At 39.2% G+C, this 19,768-nt stretch overlaps 1 protein-coding gene across 4 annotated transcripts; it reads left to right on the forward strand.

Annotated features, from left to right (window-relative positions):
• The first annotated feature begins 2,120 nt into the window (after positions 1 to 2,120).
• On the forward strand, positions 2,121 to 18,931 carry thrap3a (thyroid hormone receptor associated protein 3a). 4 transcript variants are annotated; one of them, XM_067600919.1, is made up of 11 exons: positions 2,121 to 2,344; positions 8,462 to 8,606; positions 11,445 to 12,350; positions 13,208 to 13,852; positions 14,041 to 14,213; positions 14,640 to 14,751; positions 15,041 to 15,125; positions 16,493 to 16,671; positions 16,795 to 16,978; positions 17,071 to 17,214; positions 17,337 to 18,931. In XM_067600919.1, exons 2-11 carry the CDS (start codon positions 8,485 to 8,487, stop codon positions 17,574 to 17,576), a joined length of 2,790 nt encoding a protein of 929 aa, XP_067457020.1. In that variant the 5' UTR covers positions 2,121 to 2,344; positions 8,462 to 8,484; the 3' UTR covers positions 17,577 to 18,931. The 4 variants fall into 4 exon arrangements, with proteins under 4 accessions (XP_067457020.1, XP_067457021.1, XP_067457024.1 ...); XM_067600920.1 differs by lacking the exon at positions 2,121 to 2,344 and adding an exon at positions 8,156 to 8,373; XM_067600923.1 differs by lacking the exons at positions 2,121 to 2,344; positions 8,462 to 8,606 and adding an exon at positions 10,145 to 10,292.
• The last annotated feature ends 837 nt before the right edge of the window (positions 18,932 to 19,768 follow it).

The raw sequence follows: 19,768 nt of genomic DNA on the forward strand, positions 1-19,768 counted from the left end.
TGCAGGAAATGTTCCTGAACATCTCAGGGATAGACTGCGTGTGTGAAAGGGGCTTCAGACTGTGCAAAAGCACATTTCCCTTTGTAATTTAATTGGCAATAATGAAAATACTTACAGTACAATTTAAAATTGGACTTAAAGGATTGGTTCACAATTTTTCAAGTCTGTCTTAAAACAATAGTCAGGTGCCCAAATGAGCATTGAAAAAGGTTTTTCTTGCCGTAATCATTCCTCCTGTTCATACTGATCATTGGGAGATACCTTCATAATGCATTTAAAATGTAAGTGATGGGGGCCACTTCCAGGATGTTGTCAGTGGCATTTGCACACATAGTCATTTATGGGTGAATGTATTTCCAATGCAAATATACACTGCTGCAGCACATTTTGCTTGGAGACACGGGGAGATAACCACTGTGCTCAGGAGATATTTCCTCGATATCCACATGTAGCTTAACAGTAAAAGGGCTGAAACACAACATCAAGTTTGAGCTACTGGATCAAAAGGCCAAACTACAGTAACTGTGATGTTTGTTTCAGATGTGATCAAAATCAGAAATAATGTGTCTCATTATGCTTCTAACTATGATTTCCATTTGAAAAATCAGTAGTTGAATGGAGCTGGAAAACCTATACTTATCATATTGTGACAGTGAGGATCATATTCAGTTGCTGGATATAGCTTTGTAGGGCTTAAAAAAAAACAAAAACAAAAACACAAATACATATACAAATCTTCTTTTCCTCCTCCAGCCATAAAATGGATAGAGGCAGTATGAGAAAAAAAGGTTTTCTATGCGAAACTCTGGATGCTCTAGATCAGGGGTACTCAAATACAAGACTTACCAAATTTCCACCACATCAAAAGGTGTGATGGCCAGGCGGAGAGACTAGTGTGAGAGTTCATTAATTAATTACTATGAGTTCTGGAAACAATGTTGAAAATCTTTGATCTTACAATTATTCTGCTGGGGGCTTGATACAACAACTTCAACTGATTCAGTTTTGTGGTTCTTACCTTCATGTTTTGGGCAGAGTTTTGTTCAAACTTGGTATGTTTGGTGTCATATTGGCATTTCAAATGACCTCTCTTCAAATGAATGTGTATTCTATAGTCCACTTATACTCAAACATACGGATTTGAAGTACGGGTTCACAGTTTTCAAGTCTGCCTTAAAACAATAGTCAGGTGCCCAGATGAACATTGAAATAGGTTTTTCTTGTCATAATTATTCCTGTTCATACTGACCATTAGAAAATCCCTTCAAAATGCACTTACAATGTAAGTGATGGGGACTAAACCCCACAAGCCTCCTTCTGTGTAAAAATATACTTAAAAGTTTGTCTGAGGCTAATATGACGCTTCAGCCATCTCAAATCAAGTGGATATCTTTCATCGTTACAGTGTTTTTCGTGCCAAAGTACCTCTTTTTGTTACTATACTTCCACTGCAGCTCAACAGGGAAACATTGTCTGAGGAAACACAGAGGGGGAATTTGATGCTAATAAGACTGTAAATGTGGCAGATATCCACATGATATGACTAACTGCTGAAGCCTCATATAAGCTACAGATAAACTTTTAAATACATTTTTGCACAAAATGACTTTGTTGACACACTTTGGATTTTGCCCCCCATCATTTACACTGAAAACACATTTGAAAGGAGATCTTTTAATAGCCAGTATGAACAGGAGGAATGATTACAGCGAGCGAAACCTCTTTCAGTGTTCATAGGGGCACCTGACTTGTTTTTACACACACTTGAATGAAATTGTGTGTGTGTTCCTCTAAGTAAAATATGCTTCCCACTAACAAATGGTGATGGGGCAAATAGAGGAAGAACATGAATGTTGACAAATAGGAATACAATGACTTCGCTATAATAAACACCACTGTGTAGCACAGACACACACAGTGTCTATTCCCTTTACTCATACGGTAACTACAGTGACTTTTCGTTATTGGGCAAAATGATGTCATTCCAAGGCGGCGGGACTATTAGCCTGTTGTATTTCTACTAGGCTACTGAACGCCGCTCTCGTTCAGTGCGATGTAGCGAAAGGTGTGACGGACTGAGGCGGAAGGAAATCTGAATCTGAGCTGCACGGAGCGGTCACACCTCCTTTCTCTGAACACCGTACACTGTCTCCAGCCGACACACACATACACACACACACACACACACACACACACACATACACACACACACACTTGACAGAAGTTGGGCACAACAGCACAAACACACAGTAGACCAGGGAGAAATTGCCTATAACTCATTCCTGCAATACTACAGCGCGGTGCCTGAATGTGACGCAGCAACACTGAACGACAACGCCGACCGGTGGGTAGCTTTTATTTCTCTTTTTTTACCCTGTTGATTTTGTGGCAATAATTTGCTTGACAGCGGAAATGTACAGAAAATAATGTATTTGCACTGGAAGCAGCATGAAAAACGGGGCGTAAATGGACGTTAAGCACAGGAATCATATAATGCCAAAATGCTACTGTGTGAAATATCATTGCCACCAAATTTTGCTACAAATTTGCATTTGTGGAGAGAACAAGGAAGGAACAAATAGGCTACCGACTGGAAAAGTAACAACACTTACTTACTAGTGACAGCTACAAAGGGAGCCGTGGTTCTGAAAGCTCTCTCAATGGGATTATTCTTCATAGATTTAGTATTTATTTTCTTATTTGTCCCTTGCTGCTTGTTTGAAGCATCATAAAGTAGGTTCATGCATACAATATGATGACCATGAGGAATCTCCAGGATGTGTCCCATCCTGGACATGACCCACTGGCTCTGATCATTTGGAGTATGTGGCTCACATTTATATCACTTGAATGGATGTAATGAAAATATCTGTGAAGTCAGGGTTGGATAATTTGCTGGAAGCTCAGCAGAGATGCTGAGTCAACATTTATATCTTGAAAATGGTGCAGTGGTTCAGTGGTTTCCATCGTGGATCCTTGGACCACCAGAAGATTCAAGGGGTAACTCAGTAAAATGAGTTGTTTAATTTTACCAATAGTATGACTGCTGTTTTTAGCGGTTAGCCCAATGACAGAAGGACTGTTGTGATTGCATGTTTTACTAAGTTGAACCTCCACCTACAGTAAACAGTTGAAATCCTGGAACAAACCTACCAAGTCATATATAGCAACAAGAATTGACGCTACACGTGTTTCCTGTAAATGTGTATCTAAGTGGGTTTTGTGGTCCAATGTGAATCTATTTCAGGGGTCCACTGACGTCAAAAAAAGTTTGAAAACATTATCATGCAATTTCATGTTAGGCTACAGGATCCTGGTTGAAGCCAATCCTGTTTAACAAACACCAACTGCCAGAAAATACACACACAATGAAAAAGGTGTGTCTGTGTTTAAGTATGCTGGTGTGTACTGAAGTAGCATTACAACTCCTTTAGTTTTATTTTCACTTTTGTCTGAGCCATCTTTTTTGTGAGTATATATTGATAATTGAATCAATTTGCTATGTGTATGTGTCTTAAACATTGCTGTTATTATTTAAACACTGTTGTGTCATTTCTTTTCAGACAAACATAAAAATAGCAACATTTACATGTGACTTTTAAAAAAACTTGGTTGTCTCACTCCTCACTGAATTAAATGAACCGGTGCCTCCACAGTAGAAATGAAAGTCTTCTGGTTATACAACATGCCACTCATAATCAGCAACATAAACACCAATCACGTCTCCGGCTTTATCCAGAGACTCCAAAACACAAATGACAACTGTCCGTATTTTGGAAATATAGCACTATAACTCATCATTTGCCAGGCCGTTCCCAACTGACTAAAATAGACAGGACCTTTAGCTGATGAGTTCCCTCTTGTATGCAGCAGAGTTCCACAAACATGGTGATGACAGACAGATGAGAAGCATGTTGGTGTGAGGATGCCTCAGTGACACTATGCTGTGTCATTTTCCAGTCAAAAGTAGCCTGAATGTGTATCATAGAAACCAAACAGTGGTGTGACAGTGCTGATTACTGTTGTAAATATTATTTCAAATGTAACTGAATGTTAAAAGAGGCACAAATCCTTTTAGAAATAGTCAAAAAAGTTAGCTGAAACTGGGATCATGTTATCATTTAACTTGTGGCCAAGCTCACTGCCAAGTTGAATGGGGTTCTCACCTGTCACTTTAAGTGATAAGCAAAGAATAATGTTGCACGAAATCTCTGTGTGAGGTCATCTGTTTGTCTTTCTACTAGTTAACAGTAGCTTCCCTTAAGACCTGAACAAAACTCAATGAAAAGCCAGACTTCAGTGAATGAAACAGGCTATTCAGAGGCAGTTGTTTTTCATTTAATCACCCGAGGAGGAAGCTGTACAGTTTATCTCGTCTTTCACAGCCCTGCCGGTGGCTTTGCTATCCATTAACTGCTTCAGCATGTGAAGTGTCTTAAGGGAAAAGTAAGAGGCACGGCCATATTTCAATAACCCAAGATTGTGCCAATGACAGTTGCTGTGGCTTTTCTGAAATAGTGAGCGGGTGTCCCAGGGGCACATAAAGATAGCAAATGTGATTCCAGCTGCCACTGTGGCATCCCGGTCTTAATGATAGGCCAGCTGATTGAGTGGAGTGTTTCTTCTTGTACTCTTTGAGCAATGTATCAAGTTGCTGGACTATTGTTGTTTAGAGCTACTTTTGCCGTTACATGAAATAAACAGGTGATGAGGATTATACAGCTGTCGTTCTCTGCTCCATGGGGACTCTTAATCGTGTGTGTGTGCATGTTCTTGAATTTCTATCCATGTGAGAACCATTCTGTATTCAAAATGCATCTATGTCTTCATCATACTGTATTATTTTGATTCTTTCCAACAATTCTTTTGCATTAATCTGTATGTAAGATCCACTTTTCTAGTTTTATATGTTGTTCCAGTTAATACTGTCTTGTTCCTGGTTTTTGTCCCACTTTCAAGGCAACCAAGGAAAGTTTATCTTGGGTTTACTGGCAGTACACTTATCAGTACTCTCTATTTTATGATGATTTTTTTCATACCAAATCCCCCATCTGATGATTTATGTCCTCGATAAAAGATTGAAACCACGATGACTGAAGTTAAACTTTCAACCTGGAACGATGTTTTTCTTGGTACTCTGGGGCCATTTGTGACTGTGTTATCAAGTGTAGCATTTGATACAGTGTTGACAAGTGTGGAGGTCATTAATAGTCATGTCATTTCAGTGATTGATGGGTACATAGATGAGGTTGGCAGTGGGTGAAGTGGTTAGTTCAGGTTTAGGATGATATAGGAAGGGAGAGGAAGCAGTCATTAGGTAAAAAAATGTAATCAATTTAGAGTCCTCACAAGTATAGCAAGACACGTGTGTGTGCATTTGTGTGCATGTGTGTCAGTAACTGCTTTTGTGTGCACAAATCCAGTAGTGAGTGATTAAAGACCAAGCTTGCCACAGCCTTTTTGACAGGCCGAAATCTCAGTGATTAGGCTGCCGACCACACACTGTGCAGCTGCAGCTGGTTATCAATCAAGCGTTCAGAGTGGGTCTATAGAAACAGATCCCACTGTTCAATTTCACCATCTAGTTTTTATATTGAACACAGAAGGCAGAGACCAGTTTCTTACACACATGTACTGAACATACATACAGTCACACTTTAAGGTTCAAAATAAGGTTCTCTGTGGTAATAAAGCAGTCATAATGCTATGGGCACTTTGGTTGGGGAACCTTAGCTTTGTATAGCTGTTTTGTATACAGTTTCTGCCGACTATCTGAAACTATTGTCAGCCTTATGAAAATGTCTGAAACACAGATGTAGTGGTTTTACAGGGGAGGTATCATGCACATTTTCAGGTCTATATTTATAATCTGGGGCTCTACTGGAAACCCTTTGCATGATTTACAGTTAAAAAAAACAAACAAAAAAAACCAACCTTATTTATCTTATACTGGTCCTTTACGCTGACCCTCAGTTCAGCCTCTGTCTGAAACAGGCTGTTTTAGCGCCTGTCTCTTTAAGGCCACCCTCCCAATGAGGACACTCTGTTCTGATTGGTTAGCGTCCAGAAGCTATCGCTGGCAACTTCCAGGAGGCTACGTAAACAAAGAGTAGTAGAAGGATTTCACTTCAAAATGTCAACTTCTCAAATATGCATTGCAAACAGCCCATGGGAAAGCCTAAGTAACAAAGGCTATGAAACGGATGTCCGTTTGTGGACATGCATGAACAATCTGATGTCAACATCAGGAAGGAAGTAGGTAACATTGCAAACGAAGCGTTGAGAGCAGGTTGAAGCCCCTGCTTTTGATTGTCATGGAGCATTTTTACAAAAGTTCGTCTCAAGTTTTGGACCTTTGACCATAGATATATGACACGATAACAGTATAAAAATAACAGAAAACCACAAAAAGCTTAATAAAACCTTTTATTACTTTTTATTACCTTTTTATTACTACTATTACTACAACTACAACAAATTCAAAAAAACCTATTAGAATGAAACTTTTCCCCAAGAATTGCCTACAAGGCCAATCTCTTTTGGTATATAAAGAAAAATCAAGTCAATCATCAATTCATGTATTTCATTGTTTGGTTACCACATGCTGGAAATGGGCACATATGAATGCCACTCTTGAAATGTGCTCAGTAAGCTAAATTGTTGAGGCTGGACCTTCAGGAAATTATTCTCTGAAAGCCAAAAACAACAAGCTGCCAGGAATGAGGAGAGTGGGACGTTCATAGAGCACGGGCGGGGGGAGGATGGATCCATTTCAATACCCTCCAAAATAGTAGCAAGGATACACACTGGGACCACCATGTGATAGCGTGCGCTGGTTTTGAAATCCCTGTCATGTGTATTCGGCAATTTCCTCCTTCCAAAGTCCCTGAAGATCACTCTCATAATGAAAGATCAATTATTTGATCCCTGGCATTTACTGTACTCAGAGGATCATATGTCACAGATAATGCCTTGTGGACCTTGGAGAGAACGAAATGCTCCTGCTATAGAATTGTATTAATTTTTTTGGAAGTATTCATGTGGAGCCCTGGAGGAGAAGAGAAAAAAACAGCCTTTGAAGTTAGAAGTTTACTGAGGTCTGCGTGCACTGAACAAACAGTCCAAAGTGAGCATCAACAGCAGATCATTAACCATAAGCAAATGTGGTAGAGTGAGGTAGCTACATAGCAAATCAACTTTTTTCCCATCAATCTAGTGGCTGGAGGGGGGTATAAGTATTATCTTTGGATTAGTCATATAAGTTTACAGTAACCTGTGCTTTTCTAACAATGACACATACAAAACATCCAAGCAAACTGACAACTAAATAATTAAAGTAGTTAATAGTTAATCATGAGCATACATTTTCAAGGAGAGCAAATTTACTGCACAGCAAAGTGTAGATTGTTGTATATCTAAAATTATACTTAAGTGCTAAATCTTCTGTCAAGAGTCCTAACAGTGCTTTAATGGTCCATTAAACATAGCAGCACTGTGTTTAATGGAGCTGAAACCTGCTCTCCTTGACAGACAGCATAATATGGTCTTAAACTGCTTCCTCAAAATGGTTTGTGCAGTTATTTGTAATAAATACTTAAATCCTGTTATCATTAACTTTCTCTAGTTGTCACTTTCTCAGTGAAAGTTAGAGTTTCCAAGTTTGAACTAAATGGAAAATATACAGTGTATATATGTGTGTGTATATATATATATTTATATATATATATATTAAGACGTTAAATAAGGCTTAAGTGTGCATTAGTGGTGAAGCTTCAAAGAAGACTGAGACTTGTCACATCATTGGTTGATCCTTCAAAGAAATGCAGTGATAGATTGAGACTGACTCATTCGAAAAATAGTTCTGAACATCCTGTTTTTTTTTCCATCATATTTGAACAGTCTCTTGTTTTTTCTTATACACACAGAGGACAGAGACTCAAGCGCAAACATTTCTATCATCGGTTTTCATTTATGGTGTAAATCACCATGTGTATGTACAGTATATGAAAAAAGTATGACACATCTTACTGATAACTGTATTTTTCTATTAGTATTTTGGCTCAATAGTTAAGTAGTCAGATGACTGACATAAGACTGCCCTCTATGCAAATGATCAGTGACTAAATAAAACTGGTTCTGTTTGGATGCCCTACACCACTACAGATTGCCTTCCTTTTTCACAGCTGTTCAGTCACTTCACTCGGCTTTTGCGTGAAGACTGTTTTTGAAGCGCATCTCCGATGGCTTATCTCTGCTGGATATTCCGTTCCATGGATTTTTTGACTCAATTTTCCTTATATTAATTTCACTCCACATGACCATTGTTATACCAGATGCCAATATTCATTGTTTGCTGCCGGTACCTTGAAAAAGGTGGATAGCCATTATTATTTTCTGCACTGTCTGTTTTCTGACATTTATCAAAATCCTAACTCGGATGTGCAACTCTTTTGTATGACAGTTTGAGGTGGGCTGTCTGCAGTGATGTCCAGATCCACAAAATCAGCCTCTCGGTCTCGGAGCCGCTCAAGGTCCCGGTCAAGATCCCGGTCCACCTCTCGCTCCAGAAGTCACTCCAGATCCCGGTCTAGGAAGCATCGTTACAGGTAGATTTTCATCTTATGATCTACCCTCCTTAACAATAATGGCCTGTATTGTGTTTTTGTAAAGATCAAATGTATTGTCCTGTATTGGTAAAGACACCCCTATTAAAACATTGTCTTGCCTTTGCTGCAGCAAACTGTTTTGGCAGAGAAGACTTATTATAACAATATTTGTTGAGTCTTTAAAGGTCTTATACAGTACATATGAATAAAGAGTGCAATGATCCCTCTTAGGCTTATGGTGTGATTGACTGTGAACCAAAAAAGTTGGTCGTCATGAAGAATGAGAAATTAGCAGCAGGTGCAGTAGTCAAAGCGCTGCCTCATTCTGCACAGACTTCAACTCTTGACACATCCCATGTTTCCCGCTTCCTTTTCCACTGAAATTCTGTCAAATCTAAACTTGTCTGAAAGAACTAACAATGAAACGCACTGTTAATATTTTACATGTAAAAACTACATATCCTGGTAGTTTATTTGTGATAGTAGGGAAACTGTCAACAAGCAGTTCTGTATTCTGTTATAATCAGGGTTTCCTGTTTGCTGTAGATGTGTTGTTTTTATCTATAAAACCTTGTCTTGTCCTGGACTTTTAGTTTGGTTCTCATATGAACGATCAATGCTGGTGTAGAGTATTAATGGATTTGGGTCGTACCCAAGTTCTGGAGAAGGCTTCTGTGTCCAGAGGAAATTGATGTTTGAGAGAGAGTTCAGCTGCCGGTTAGTGAAGTTACTTAAAAGTGAATATTATTGCAGTTTGCATTTCGTGGGAAAGATTTACATTAGTTGACCTCAGTGGCATATGAAAATATTTTATCAAGCCTATCAGGGCAGTATTTGTTTTCCATTGCTTTGCTTAAATAAAAGTGCCCTGGCTGTTGGGTTATCTGCTGTCTATGATGTGCATTTGGAAGAAAGAGTGTGGCCTCACTCTGATGCTTCTGCTGCTTTTGGCAGCATGATTGTGGCATGGCAGTAAAATGGCAGGGTAGCTCATTTCCTGGCAGTGTTGCAGCACATTAAAATTAGCATAAAGAAGGGACGTGGAAGGAATCTTTCTGAAGTTACCTTGCACATGTGCAAATAGATTTGTGGTCCCACTAGTACTGTAAGCCTGAATGCACACATTTGCATGAGTTGTACATAAACGGAGATGCACACACAAACACCCCCAAAAGCAACAAATCTACACTTACATCCAGAAATTATTTATTTCACTACATTTCCTTAATAGTGACTCCTTTCTTACTGTCACTTTGCCTTGCTTTTATACACCATCATCTAAGTCAATACTTTAATGGGACCCAGAATCAAAGTACTTTTCTCAGTGACTTATCATATGATTAAAAAGAGAAGCTATAGTATATTCTTGCTTTAAGTGGCAACATGATGAAGACGCTCATATCTGCAACGATTTATGTGCAACGATCTTAACAGGAATCTGTGTCTAATTGATCTTTTAATAAATCCTCTCTGAAATGATTGGCCAGCCCTTGTAACTGGCAAGCACAGAGTCAAAGGATTTGAGTAGGAGTTTTTTTTCCCCCTCATATGGTCCATGTGACTCCTCGTTCCATTAGAGCTGTTCAGAGGAGATGCCGTTTCTGTAGCTCGCACTGTGGGTGTGCAGTGCTGCTTAGTGCGCTGCCTTCTTTAATCACTCTGTATTCCAATGAAAAAACGCACTAGGTGAGTTTTGTGCATTTTGAGCGTGTTTATAGGGTTTTAGAATGTGTTTGCTTTAAAGCTTTGGTTTGTTTATACAAATGTATACTTTGTAATATCTCTCCAGACTTGTTTTTGTACATTTCTATACTGTACTAAAGTTGAGTTGCAGTCTATATGCAACAAAGTTTTAATGTATAAACTGACTAAGCAGTTAGTTACTTTCTATTTATTGACTGTTGTAGTGGTTTAAAAAATACGTGCAAAACATAACTAGTTTGACGTCTACACCGGATTTGATACATTCATAATCTCACAAGATACCAGTAGAAAGTTGTGGATATTGTCTTGAAATATGGTCAGGCTTAAAAAGAGAATGCTGAGCTGATTAAATCGTTTTTTTCGATTCGAAGAACAGAACATACAGTATCATAATCTGAAGACGATGTTATATGTTCAGGCTGGAGTGCTCCACAAGTTTTTATTGCAGAAGAGCAGCAGAGCCACCATGTGGACTAGTCTGACCCTGCAGCCTGATTCAGCACCACACTGATGAATCTCTGCTTTTCCTCATTCTCCGCCACTGCATGAAGAAGCCCTCCTATATACACCAATATATGTTTTACCAATTCCAACTGATGTATGGCTGCCGGATGCATCTGCACTTCTGTGCAATGCAAATTTATGTTATTGAGGTGTGGATCTTCCATATGTTGGGCCACTGGCTAGCCTGTTTTGGTTGTTACATGTTTGGTGTCTGTTAAAGAAAACTGAACAGAATGGTTCAAAGTGGCGATCTGCTACAGTAAGTAGTATTTTTTATTGTTTTTTTGTCAATGTAAGTTCAAGTATACTAAGCAGGCTGCACAACATATGTGACTATAAAAAGTATTCACCCCTCTTGGAAGTTTTCATGTTTTATCAAATCAAAGTAGATTTTAAATGTTTTTTTTGAACACTGATAAACAGAAAAAGACCATTTTAAGGTCAAATGTGTATGTATGCATGCATCTGCCCGACAATGGAACTGTATCAGAACTCAACTTATTTAGAGTTTGTTGTAGTGTTGTATTATTTGGGGCCAGAAGCCAGAAAAAAATGTATTTATTCTATCTGTATTGGTCTCTTTCTGGAAATTAATAATGTGATTTCTGTCTTTCCTTAATTCTTTCACAGCTCTAGGTCTCGGTCACGGTCAAGATCTCATTCTCCAGTTCATAACCGGGAGAAGAAATATCAGAGGGGATACCAGAACAGTCGGGAGTTCCGGGGTTACCACCGCGGCTTCCGGAGGCCATACAATTTCAGGGGCCGAGGGCGGGGTTACTTCCCACGTGGACGCTACCAGCGTGGTGGTGGGGGCGGTGGCTACAACAACAATAATTTCCGCCCCAACTGGAAGAATTACAAGCAGCATCCTCAAAAACAGTATCAATACCAGCAACACCAGCAGCAGCAGCAGCAGCAGCAGAACCATTCACAAGGACGATCTCACAGCTTCCAGAAACGCTCAGGAAGCCCACCTCATAATCAGTCTCGTCACTCTGACCGATCCTCCTCACCCTTATCCAGACACTCACAGCATTCTTCCTCTTCCTCACAATCCCCCTCTCCAAAATGCAGGCCATCCTTGTTGCTTCCCAACCAAAACTCCAAAGATGTGAAAGAGGATCTCTCGGCCTCCAAGGAGGTCCAAAAGGGAGGAGTGGGAGATGGGGAGCAAGCGGAGCTCGTTGGGGTAATCGCAGGAGATGTCAAGGAAGGTACAGGCAGTGGGAAAACTGAGGGGCCCTGGCAGGGCCTGGCAGACTGCAGCAGCAGTCCAAAGAGAGCCAGTCCTCTGGCAAGCTGTGATGTTATTGTTGGTCAGAATAGCCAAACTGCTAACCAGTCTAGTCCCTCCACAAAAAACACAAATGACATCAGCAATGGCGCCCCCTCCTGGCAGACGGTGCATAGTTCCTCCTCTACAAAAAAACCCTCACAGGAAGATCTAAATCCAATGCTTTCCAGCTTTGACTTCTTCTCCAGCGAAGAATACCAGGATGGAGATAAAACAGCAATCTCCATTGCCTTCAGAAAGTAAGGCTGATTTTACTCTTCTTCTCTCAGCTAAATTATGTTGTTTTAGCAAACTTAGTTGATAACATGTTATGAATTATTGTTTAGTTCTTTGATGCTTTCACATACACATTTTAGGCCACAGAATAATTTTACTGTAGCATTTTCTTGACTTTGCAAGCTTTGAGTAGTTAGCTAGGGTTGTCTTAAAGGTCTAGTATGTATGATTTAGTGGCATCTAGCAGTGAGGTTGCAGATTGCAACCAACTGAATACAGCTCCCCCTCACCCACCCCTTCCTAGCGTGTAAACGCAAGGTGTCTAGAGCCAGTGTTTGTTTTGTCTGTTCTGAGCTACTGTAGAAACATGGCGGTGCAACATGGCGGGCTCCACTGAAGAGGACCCGCTCCCTATGTAGATATAAAGTGCTCATTCTAAAGTAACAAAAACATGATTCTTATTTTCAGGTGATTATAAACTTAAAACATACTGGGATTAAAACCAAGTCCGTTCCACTAGATGCCACTAAATTCAAAACACTGGATCTTTAACAGAATACAGTAAGATTTGGGAATTCAGAGGGATTCAAAATATTTGCCTTGTGAAAAAACATTGTTGTTTTAAATTGAAATATCTTATGCTTTTATGTTTTTGTTTTCATAGATAAAAGAGATTCATATGTCACAACTGTTTTAGAATGTCTTGTTTGTAGAGGCTCTAATAAGACATCTTGTCAGATAACTCCTTTAATCCAAGACCTGGAGAAAATATAAGCAACCTTGATGATCAATTAATTTGCCACAAGTTTCATTTTTTAAGTTGTCTCTCAAGTAGCATGCCCAGTTAGATACAGATCTTTATCTCTTTGTCATTGTTTAGGTTTTTGGAGGAGCAAAATAAAAAAGCTAAATCTTCTTGGGAAAATGGCAAGAATGCAGAAGAAAATGATGTGGATATGGAGCAAGGGAAAGTAAACGGCAAAGTATCCACAGTAATCTCTGACTCAGTGTCAAGAAGGCACAAAGAGGACACTGATGGTGAAGTGTCTCTGAGCAGCTTTTTGAAAGCTTCTCCTTTTCTATCTGGCGATGCGGAGGAAGAGGAGGAGATGATAATAAAGCCCCACTCAAAGTCTCTTCACAAAGACCGGCACAATGGGGATGAGTCCTCTAAGCCAAAGAGCAAGGTCACTCACTCGGCTAGAGAAATGTTTGAAGAGTGCTTTGGCAAATGGCAGAATGCGGCCTATTCACAGGTAGCTAGCAATGACCTTGACGCCTTTGCTGCTGCCTTTGCTAAAAGGGAGTTAGCAGGAAGTTTTGAGGAACTGTCCACAGATAGGAGTTGTAAAGCCAGGAATGTGGTAAAATCTCCCACCGTCCCATCTCCTACACCACCACCAAGGAGGAACTCCGAAAGAGAGATGTTTATGATCAGGGGTGAGGACTCACCTCTCAAGTCCTCAAGAAAACAGGAAGCAAAATTTAATGTCAGAATGGATTTCCTTGGGGATAGCCTGTTAAGGTGAGCAATTAACATTATACTCTTATCTGCAGTCCAATCTATACATCTGTAAACTTGTAATATTAACTGCACATCCACTTCCCATGTTTGAATGTTGTTTTATTTCATTAAAGGGCAACGTGAATTCTGTTAATAGCTTTTTTTTTTACAAGCAGGGGACTAAATAAAATGCCTTTCCCCATTTTCAGCTCTTCTGATATTTTAGCTGAGGAGCGACAGTTTTCTCAGGATCTTGTGCAGTCCTCAAAAAGGGATCAGGAGTTTCGCTCCATCTTTCAACATGTTCAGGCTGCCCAGTTACAGAGGAGTCCCTCTGAGCTGTTTGCTCAACACATTGTCGCCATCGTTCATCACATTAAAGGTGAGCCCTCTCTGTGTAAGCCACGTCTTCACTTATTATTCACAGCACAGATCAGTCTGAGTTTTTGAGAAATTAAAATAAGCATCTGTCATTTCCAATAGCACTACATTTTTTTTAATTTGCTTTGGCCATTGAAGTTATTCAAGATTTTAATTTTTAATAGTGACACAGTATATTGATATTGTAAATTGTCTGGAGACTTATTTAAGAAAAGATAGACTAATCAATTAATTGTTTAAAGCAGAGTAATTAAAGCAGAGTTCTGTGCATAATAATATTTGTACCCCAAGTTAACTATGCCTCTATTGGAAAAAAAACTGATAGATACATGAGAATATTCCATATTTGACAAGGCATCACAGTTGGATGGAAAAGTGACAGAAATGAGATGCACAAATAACTTCACTTTATTCTTTCTCTGTACAGCTCAGCACTTTCCATCTTCTGGAATGACTCTAAACGAGCGATTCACCCTGTACCAAAGACGAGCTGCAGAGAAGGAAATGATGAAGCCCAGAAAAAGCCCAGAGATACACAGGTAGAGTCGCCTATTGAGTGACCCTCTCACCTTCAGTGTGCTGTGGCTTCACCTCCTCTTTTAACAGCTTTCAGGTATTTCTCTCACCTTTCCTACCTGAAAATCAACAGACTATCTTGGCTTATTTGTTCTCATGCTCGGTGGAGGTCAGTTTTATTTTCCCACCAGTTTTTCTGTTCTTTTTCTGTTTTATGTTGTGTTTGCTGTTCAATGTGTCTCACATGTTTGTTTTTTGACACCTGTATTATCTTAATTGTTTTTTTTTCTTAACTGTGTTCCTTTCTCACAGGAGAATTGATGTTTCACCAAGTGCTTTTAAGAAACACTCTCAACTTTTTGAGGCGATGAAAAGCTCAGAGGAGGGCACTTACAAGGTGACTGAATATTTTGCAGTATGAAGTATGTTGGAAAAACAAACAACAGCAAACCAGTCAGCAAGCCAGATGCCTTTAGACTGTGCTCTCTTAAAGCCTGTGGCTTTCCTTGAAGGGAGATGCTCAAAGTCTAAGAAATGCAAATGCAAAATATGGCACTTTGACTTTGTTGTTTGATATAAATCACCTCCACACATGGTGAATTGGTTATACTGTGGGCACAAGCCTGACCAAGGCTAATGAATCAAATAAGGTCAGAAATGGAAGCTGCTGTGCCCAAGCTGTTCAAAGGACTCTAAGAAATTGTCTTCGTAAGTATCCTTTACAAAAATAAGGAACGGAAATAACCAACAGCAAGCAATAAATGCACCTGTGCTTGTATTTACATGCTTAACTTTCTGAGTAAACCCTCACAATATTTCTTTATTGATGCGCATGGACACACATGATGACACATTTGTAAACATGAAGCGCAAAAACTACTAAAAAAAAAACGTTAAATTGAGTAAACTCAAATTAGCGTGAACAACCGTATCTCCTTGTTCTTCTTATTTCCATGATGGAGGTTTTGCATGTCATAACCAATCTATCTATAAAGTGCACATACATTAGCTACAACCAACTATTTCCCAAAGCATACATCAAAGTTTTTAGATTGGTTTCCCACCTTCCATACAGCTATTGGCACAGTTCATATCAGTATAGTATGATAATAGAATAACAGTGACTTAAAACTTGTTTGAAATAGGAGAAGCATCAGGGACTGTTTTTAAAACACTTTTTAAAAAATTGCCATGAATGCACATTGTCACTGAGACTTCCAACATTTAAAATTGTGGCTGCTGGAAGTCGTATTACACATGGAGGACAAACAAGGCAGGATGATGATAATTAATTATGTTGGTGCTGTTCATTACTGCTGAGCAGTGGATTGCTGGCATTTCCCATAAGCACTTAAATGTACCAATGAGGAGGTTTGTGACACAAAATAAAACAGACTAAATGTTGATGAGTTGCCTATGCAGGAAAAGTCTTTGCAAGTTGATTTTCATACCATATTATGGTACAACTGACTTGATGGCAGAAGAATCTAAAAACTTGTGTTTTGGGAAAATGGTTGAGATTTTAGTTAATAGGCTAAAAAAAATGCAAAACTACTGGTTTGGCCCGTAAAGTGCACTGGAAAACTCACTCCAGAATGGCTTGGTTTTATTCATGCCAGCTGGCTGTTACCTAGGTCTTTCCCCTTTTTACCCATGGACCCTACTATTTAGTTTACAAACCAGCTGGCTGAGAGCAGACTGATAGCATCTACTTGCTAATTCAAAGTCTGTCCACGACGTTTTGTTCTGTTTTGATTTGCTCAGGACGGCGGGGGAAAAAAGGGTGACCCAATGGACCTTCGTTTGGATATTGAACGGCGTAAAAAGTATTCCAGCCATGAAAGAGATTATAATCAGGATCGGGGAAGAGATATGGGAGATTCCCCAGATTCTAGTAGAGAGAGATCTGTGGAAAACTTCTCCAAATGCCACAAGAGATCTAAGTATGTGCAACTGCCCTGAATTTTTTGAGACTATCCACAATTACACTGAATACTGTTGGTAAACCACATGCATGATAAACAACTGAGCATGTGGGAATTTGCATGTTAAATTTCTCCTTGTAGGAAAAGTAAGAAGAAGCGCTCTCGCTCCAGTTCATCCTCGTCTTCCTCATCCTCTAATTCCCAAAAAGTAGATGATTTGCTCGATGACAAATCTGATCTCAAAGATGAAGGCTTTAACAGGGCCCGACTGGATCAAAAGGAGTCACCTGGACCTGTTGAAAGAGGAAGGCCACGTGGAGGATTTGTAAGTCAAATTCATGTTTTTTTGAAGAGAAGTCAGAAGAGAGGAAGTTTTGGTTCTTTACAATCCCTTGTCTTTTTTTCCCCAACTTACAGCAGGTACGAATTCGTGGAAGGGGCTGGAACAGAGGAAATTATCAGGGAAACAGTTCACATTGTCACCCTGCAAACATGGCAATACAACCAAAAAGTGAAGACTGGGACCCAGAATATACTCCAAAGAGCAGAAAATACTACTTGGTAGGGTAGATCTCTTCCCTCATTAATGCCTCCCATTTCTGATTACATCCACACGCATACACGTCATTTAGTCAAATCTGCCTCATACAATTCCTCCATCCCTTTTTCCTTCTTTGACTCAGCACGATGACAGAGAGGGTGAGATAGAGTGCAAGTGGATGGACAACCGAGGGCGAGGACGGGGGAACTTCTCGCGTGGAAGGGCACGATTCATCATACGCAAAGCGACCGCAGGTCCCAACAGCAAATGCTCCAAATGGGCTCACGATAAGTTCCACGCCAACGGGGAACAAGGTGGCGCGCAGGAAGAGGAGACAGAACAGGACCATAAAGAGGAAGAAATCAATGGAGAAAATACTTGAGCATCAAAGCAAAGTCATCTAAGAATCTTAACTGTCTTCTGCGTTTAATGGGATCTGACTCAGTGATTTTATCCGCAACAACGGATTGACAAATGCAGATTAAAATGTTTTCAGTCTCAGCTATTGCTTGAAAAACCTCTATGCTTTTATTTCTCCCTGGACTGCTCACTTTTACTTTTACTTGACACGGTCATTTCCTTCATCAGGACACCACATATGACTAGTAGAAGCACTGTTAAAAGGGTGAATTGCTGTTTTTCAGAATTTGGATTTGTTACACTTTTTTTTTTTTGCTTTATATGATCACATTTTCATGCAGAGTTTTGGTAATATTTACACTTTTCTCGAATAAAATCATGTTGAAGATCAAATCAGCTAGTGCCTTATACTTATGAAAATTAATTGTTTTCTGAGTAGTCTACCAGATAAATTGTTTTATTGGTAGATGCATTTAAAACTAATTTAATTCCCCAACCGTGAGTTTTAAAAATAGAGTCGCTTTGTTGTTTTCAGCTGTGTCCTGCCTGGATTATTATTAACAGCAATAAGTGCACTGTTGACATAAAAACATCACTGTTTAGCCAATTCAGCACTCTACAAATGACCCTGATCTGACAACGGGACCAAACTGTAAAGGGTCAAAGGTTACGCTCAGCAGTCTTTCATTGTACAACAGCCAACAGATCTACAATATTAGCTGTTGTTTTAATTACATTTAATATGCGGTCAGAGATTTCTATCCTTCACAATAGCTATTTGCTTGATCTTGGATACCACTTATCAATGTATAATATTGATAGTGATTATATGTTTTCCTCCTGAGACATTCATTGTAGTTTTTGTACCTGGGAAAGCAGGATTTTGACTTTGTTCGTAAAGAGGACTTTCCTCTTATCGCAACAGATTTTGATGTGAATTTCATTTGCTGTTCTTAAACTTCTCTCCAGCCAGTTATGTTTAATCTATTATGCACATTGTGTGCAACTATGACATTGTGATAAAAGAGGCTCAAAATTATCTGTTGATTAGTATGTAGTTTGTAAGAAACATAAACACAGGGCAGTTTATATGTAGGTCAAGAATTAAGTCTAGTCCTAGAATAATAATGTTTTTTCAGTACATATCTTTTTAAGTCTAGGATTAGGCTCACCTCTGTTTGGCAAACTGCCTGTAATATTGAAATACAAACTTTTTTGTGCCTTGCTGTGGGTGCACTTATCTCATTTGTACAGTACAGGCCCACAGATTGAGATTCACATATAATTGTTTACCTGCTTAGGGGATATTGCTTTTTTAATAGATGTTACTGTTTATTTCTTAGAGACTGTAAATTAAAGAGACACTGATTACTTTGATGTTTGCCTCAATGTGTCTTATTGTCATCTCTTTTGGGTTACAGAGCCTTTCAGGTTCATTACTCTAAAGCAACATTACTGCCATCATAGCAGTTTTCTCTAGTCATGATAAGAGAGAAAAGTAAGAGATCATGGGGAGCAAACTACAGCTTAATATATGCTCACAGCTAGACCTCCACCAGTTCGCACTGATCATTTAATCAATAGGTAAACATCCTGACAACAATGAGACCAGTGCCTGACTGTTGATTGTAAATTTTAATTCAAAGTCCCCAGAAACACTACAGCATATTAATGTAAACCCATCAATAAGGGGGCAAAATAATTTCTGGCTTGCATTGCCTCAATACATCATGAGTGAAAAGAACCCTGACTGAACCCATGACCATAAACACAGAGTCCCCCAGGAGCAATTAACCAGTCCTCTTAGAGTGGCAAGCAACTAAATAGCTAGGTTTTCTGATCACACTGCCACTGTGTGTTTAAAAAAGAAATAAAACTAGTTATAGTACAATCAGGAGATCCAAAACATTGTTTTCCATGTGTAGCATTTCCTCATTCTTACAAGCCTATCAACAAGGAAATATTATACATATTAGAATGCAGGTCAATTAATGTACATAATTGTAAAAAAAAAAAAAGAAAAACATAAGAAAATGTTTGTGTAGAGTTCAAAAGTAGTTTTTGATAAAACAATCAACAGACAGAGCCTGATTATCATCTCAGAACCTGTACATGTCCTCCGTGCGTATGTAGTTGTAGCTTCTGCCCTCTGATATTTCTGGGTTCTCCACAGCAGACACAAGATAAATGCCCCTTTGTTTATCTGTCCATGAA

The sequence above is a fragment of the Thunnus thynnus genome, chromosome 10 (genome assembly GCF_963924715.1).
Source record: "Thunnus thynnus chromosome 10, fThuThy2.1, whole genome shotgun sequence".
Taxonomy (NCBI): domain Eukaryota; kingdom Metazoa; phylum Chordata; class Actinopteri; order Scombriformes; family Scombridae; genus Thunnus; species Thunnus thynnus.

What these genes read in the sequence shown, in the direction of transcription:
- thrap3a (XM_067600919.1), top strand. Translation starts at nt 8,485, where the DNA reads ATGTCCAGATCCACAAAATCAGCCTCTCGGTCTCGGAGCCGCTCAAGG. An exon ending in AAAAGCCCAGAGATACACAG is followed by an intron (nt 14,752 to 15,040) that starts GTAGAGTCGCCT and finishes CCTTTCTCACAG; the next exon opens with GAGAATTGATGTTTCACCAA. An exon ending in GAAGGCCACGTGGAGGATTT is followed by an intron (nt 16,979 to 17,070) that starts GTAAGTCAAATT and finishes CCCAACTTACAG; the next exon opens with CAGGTACGAATTCGTGGAAG.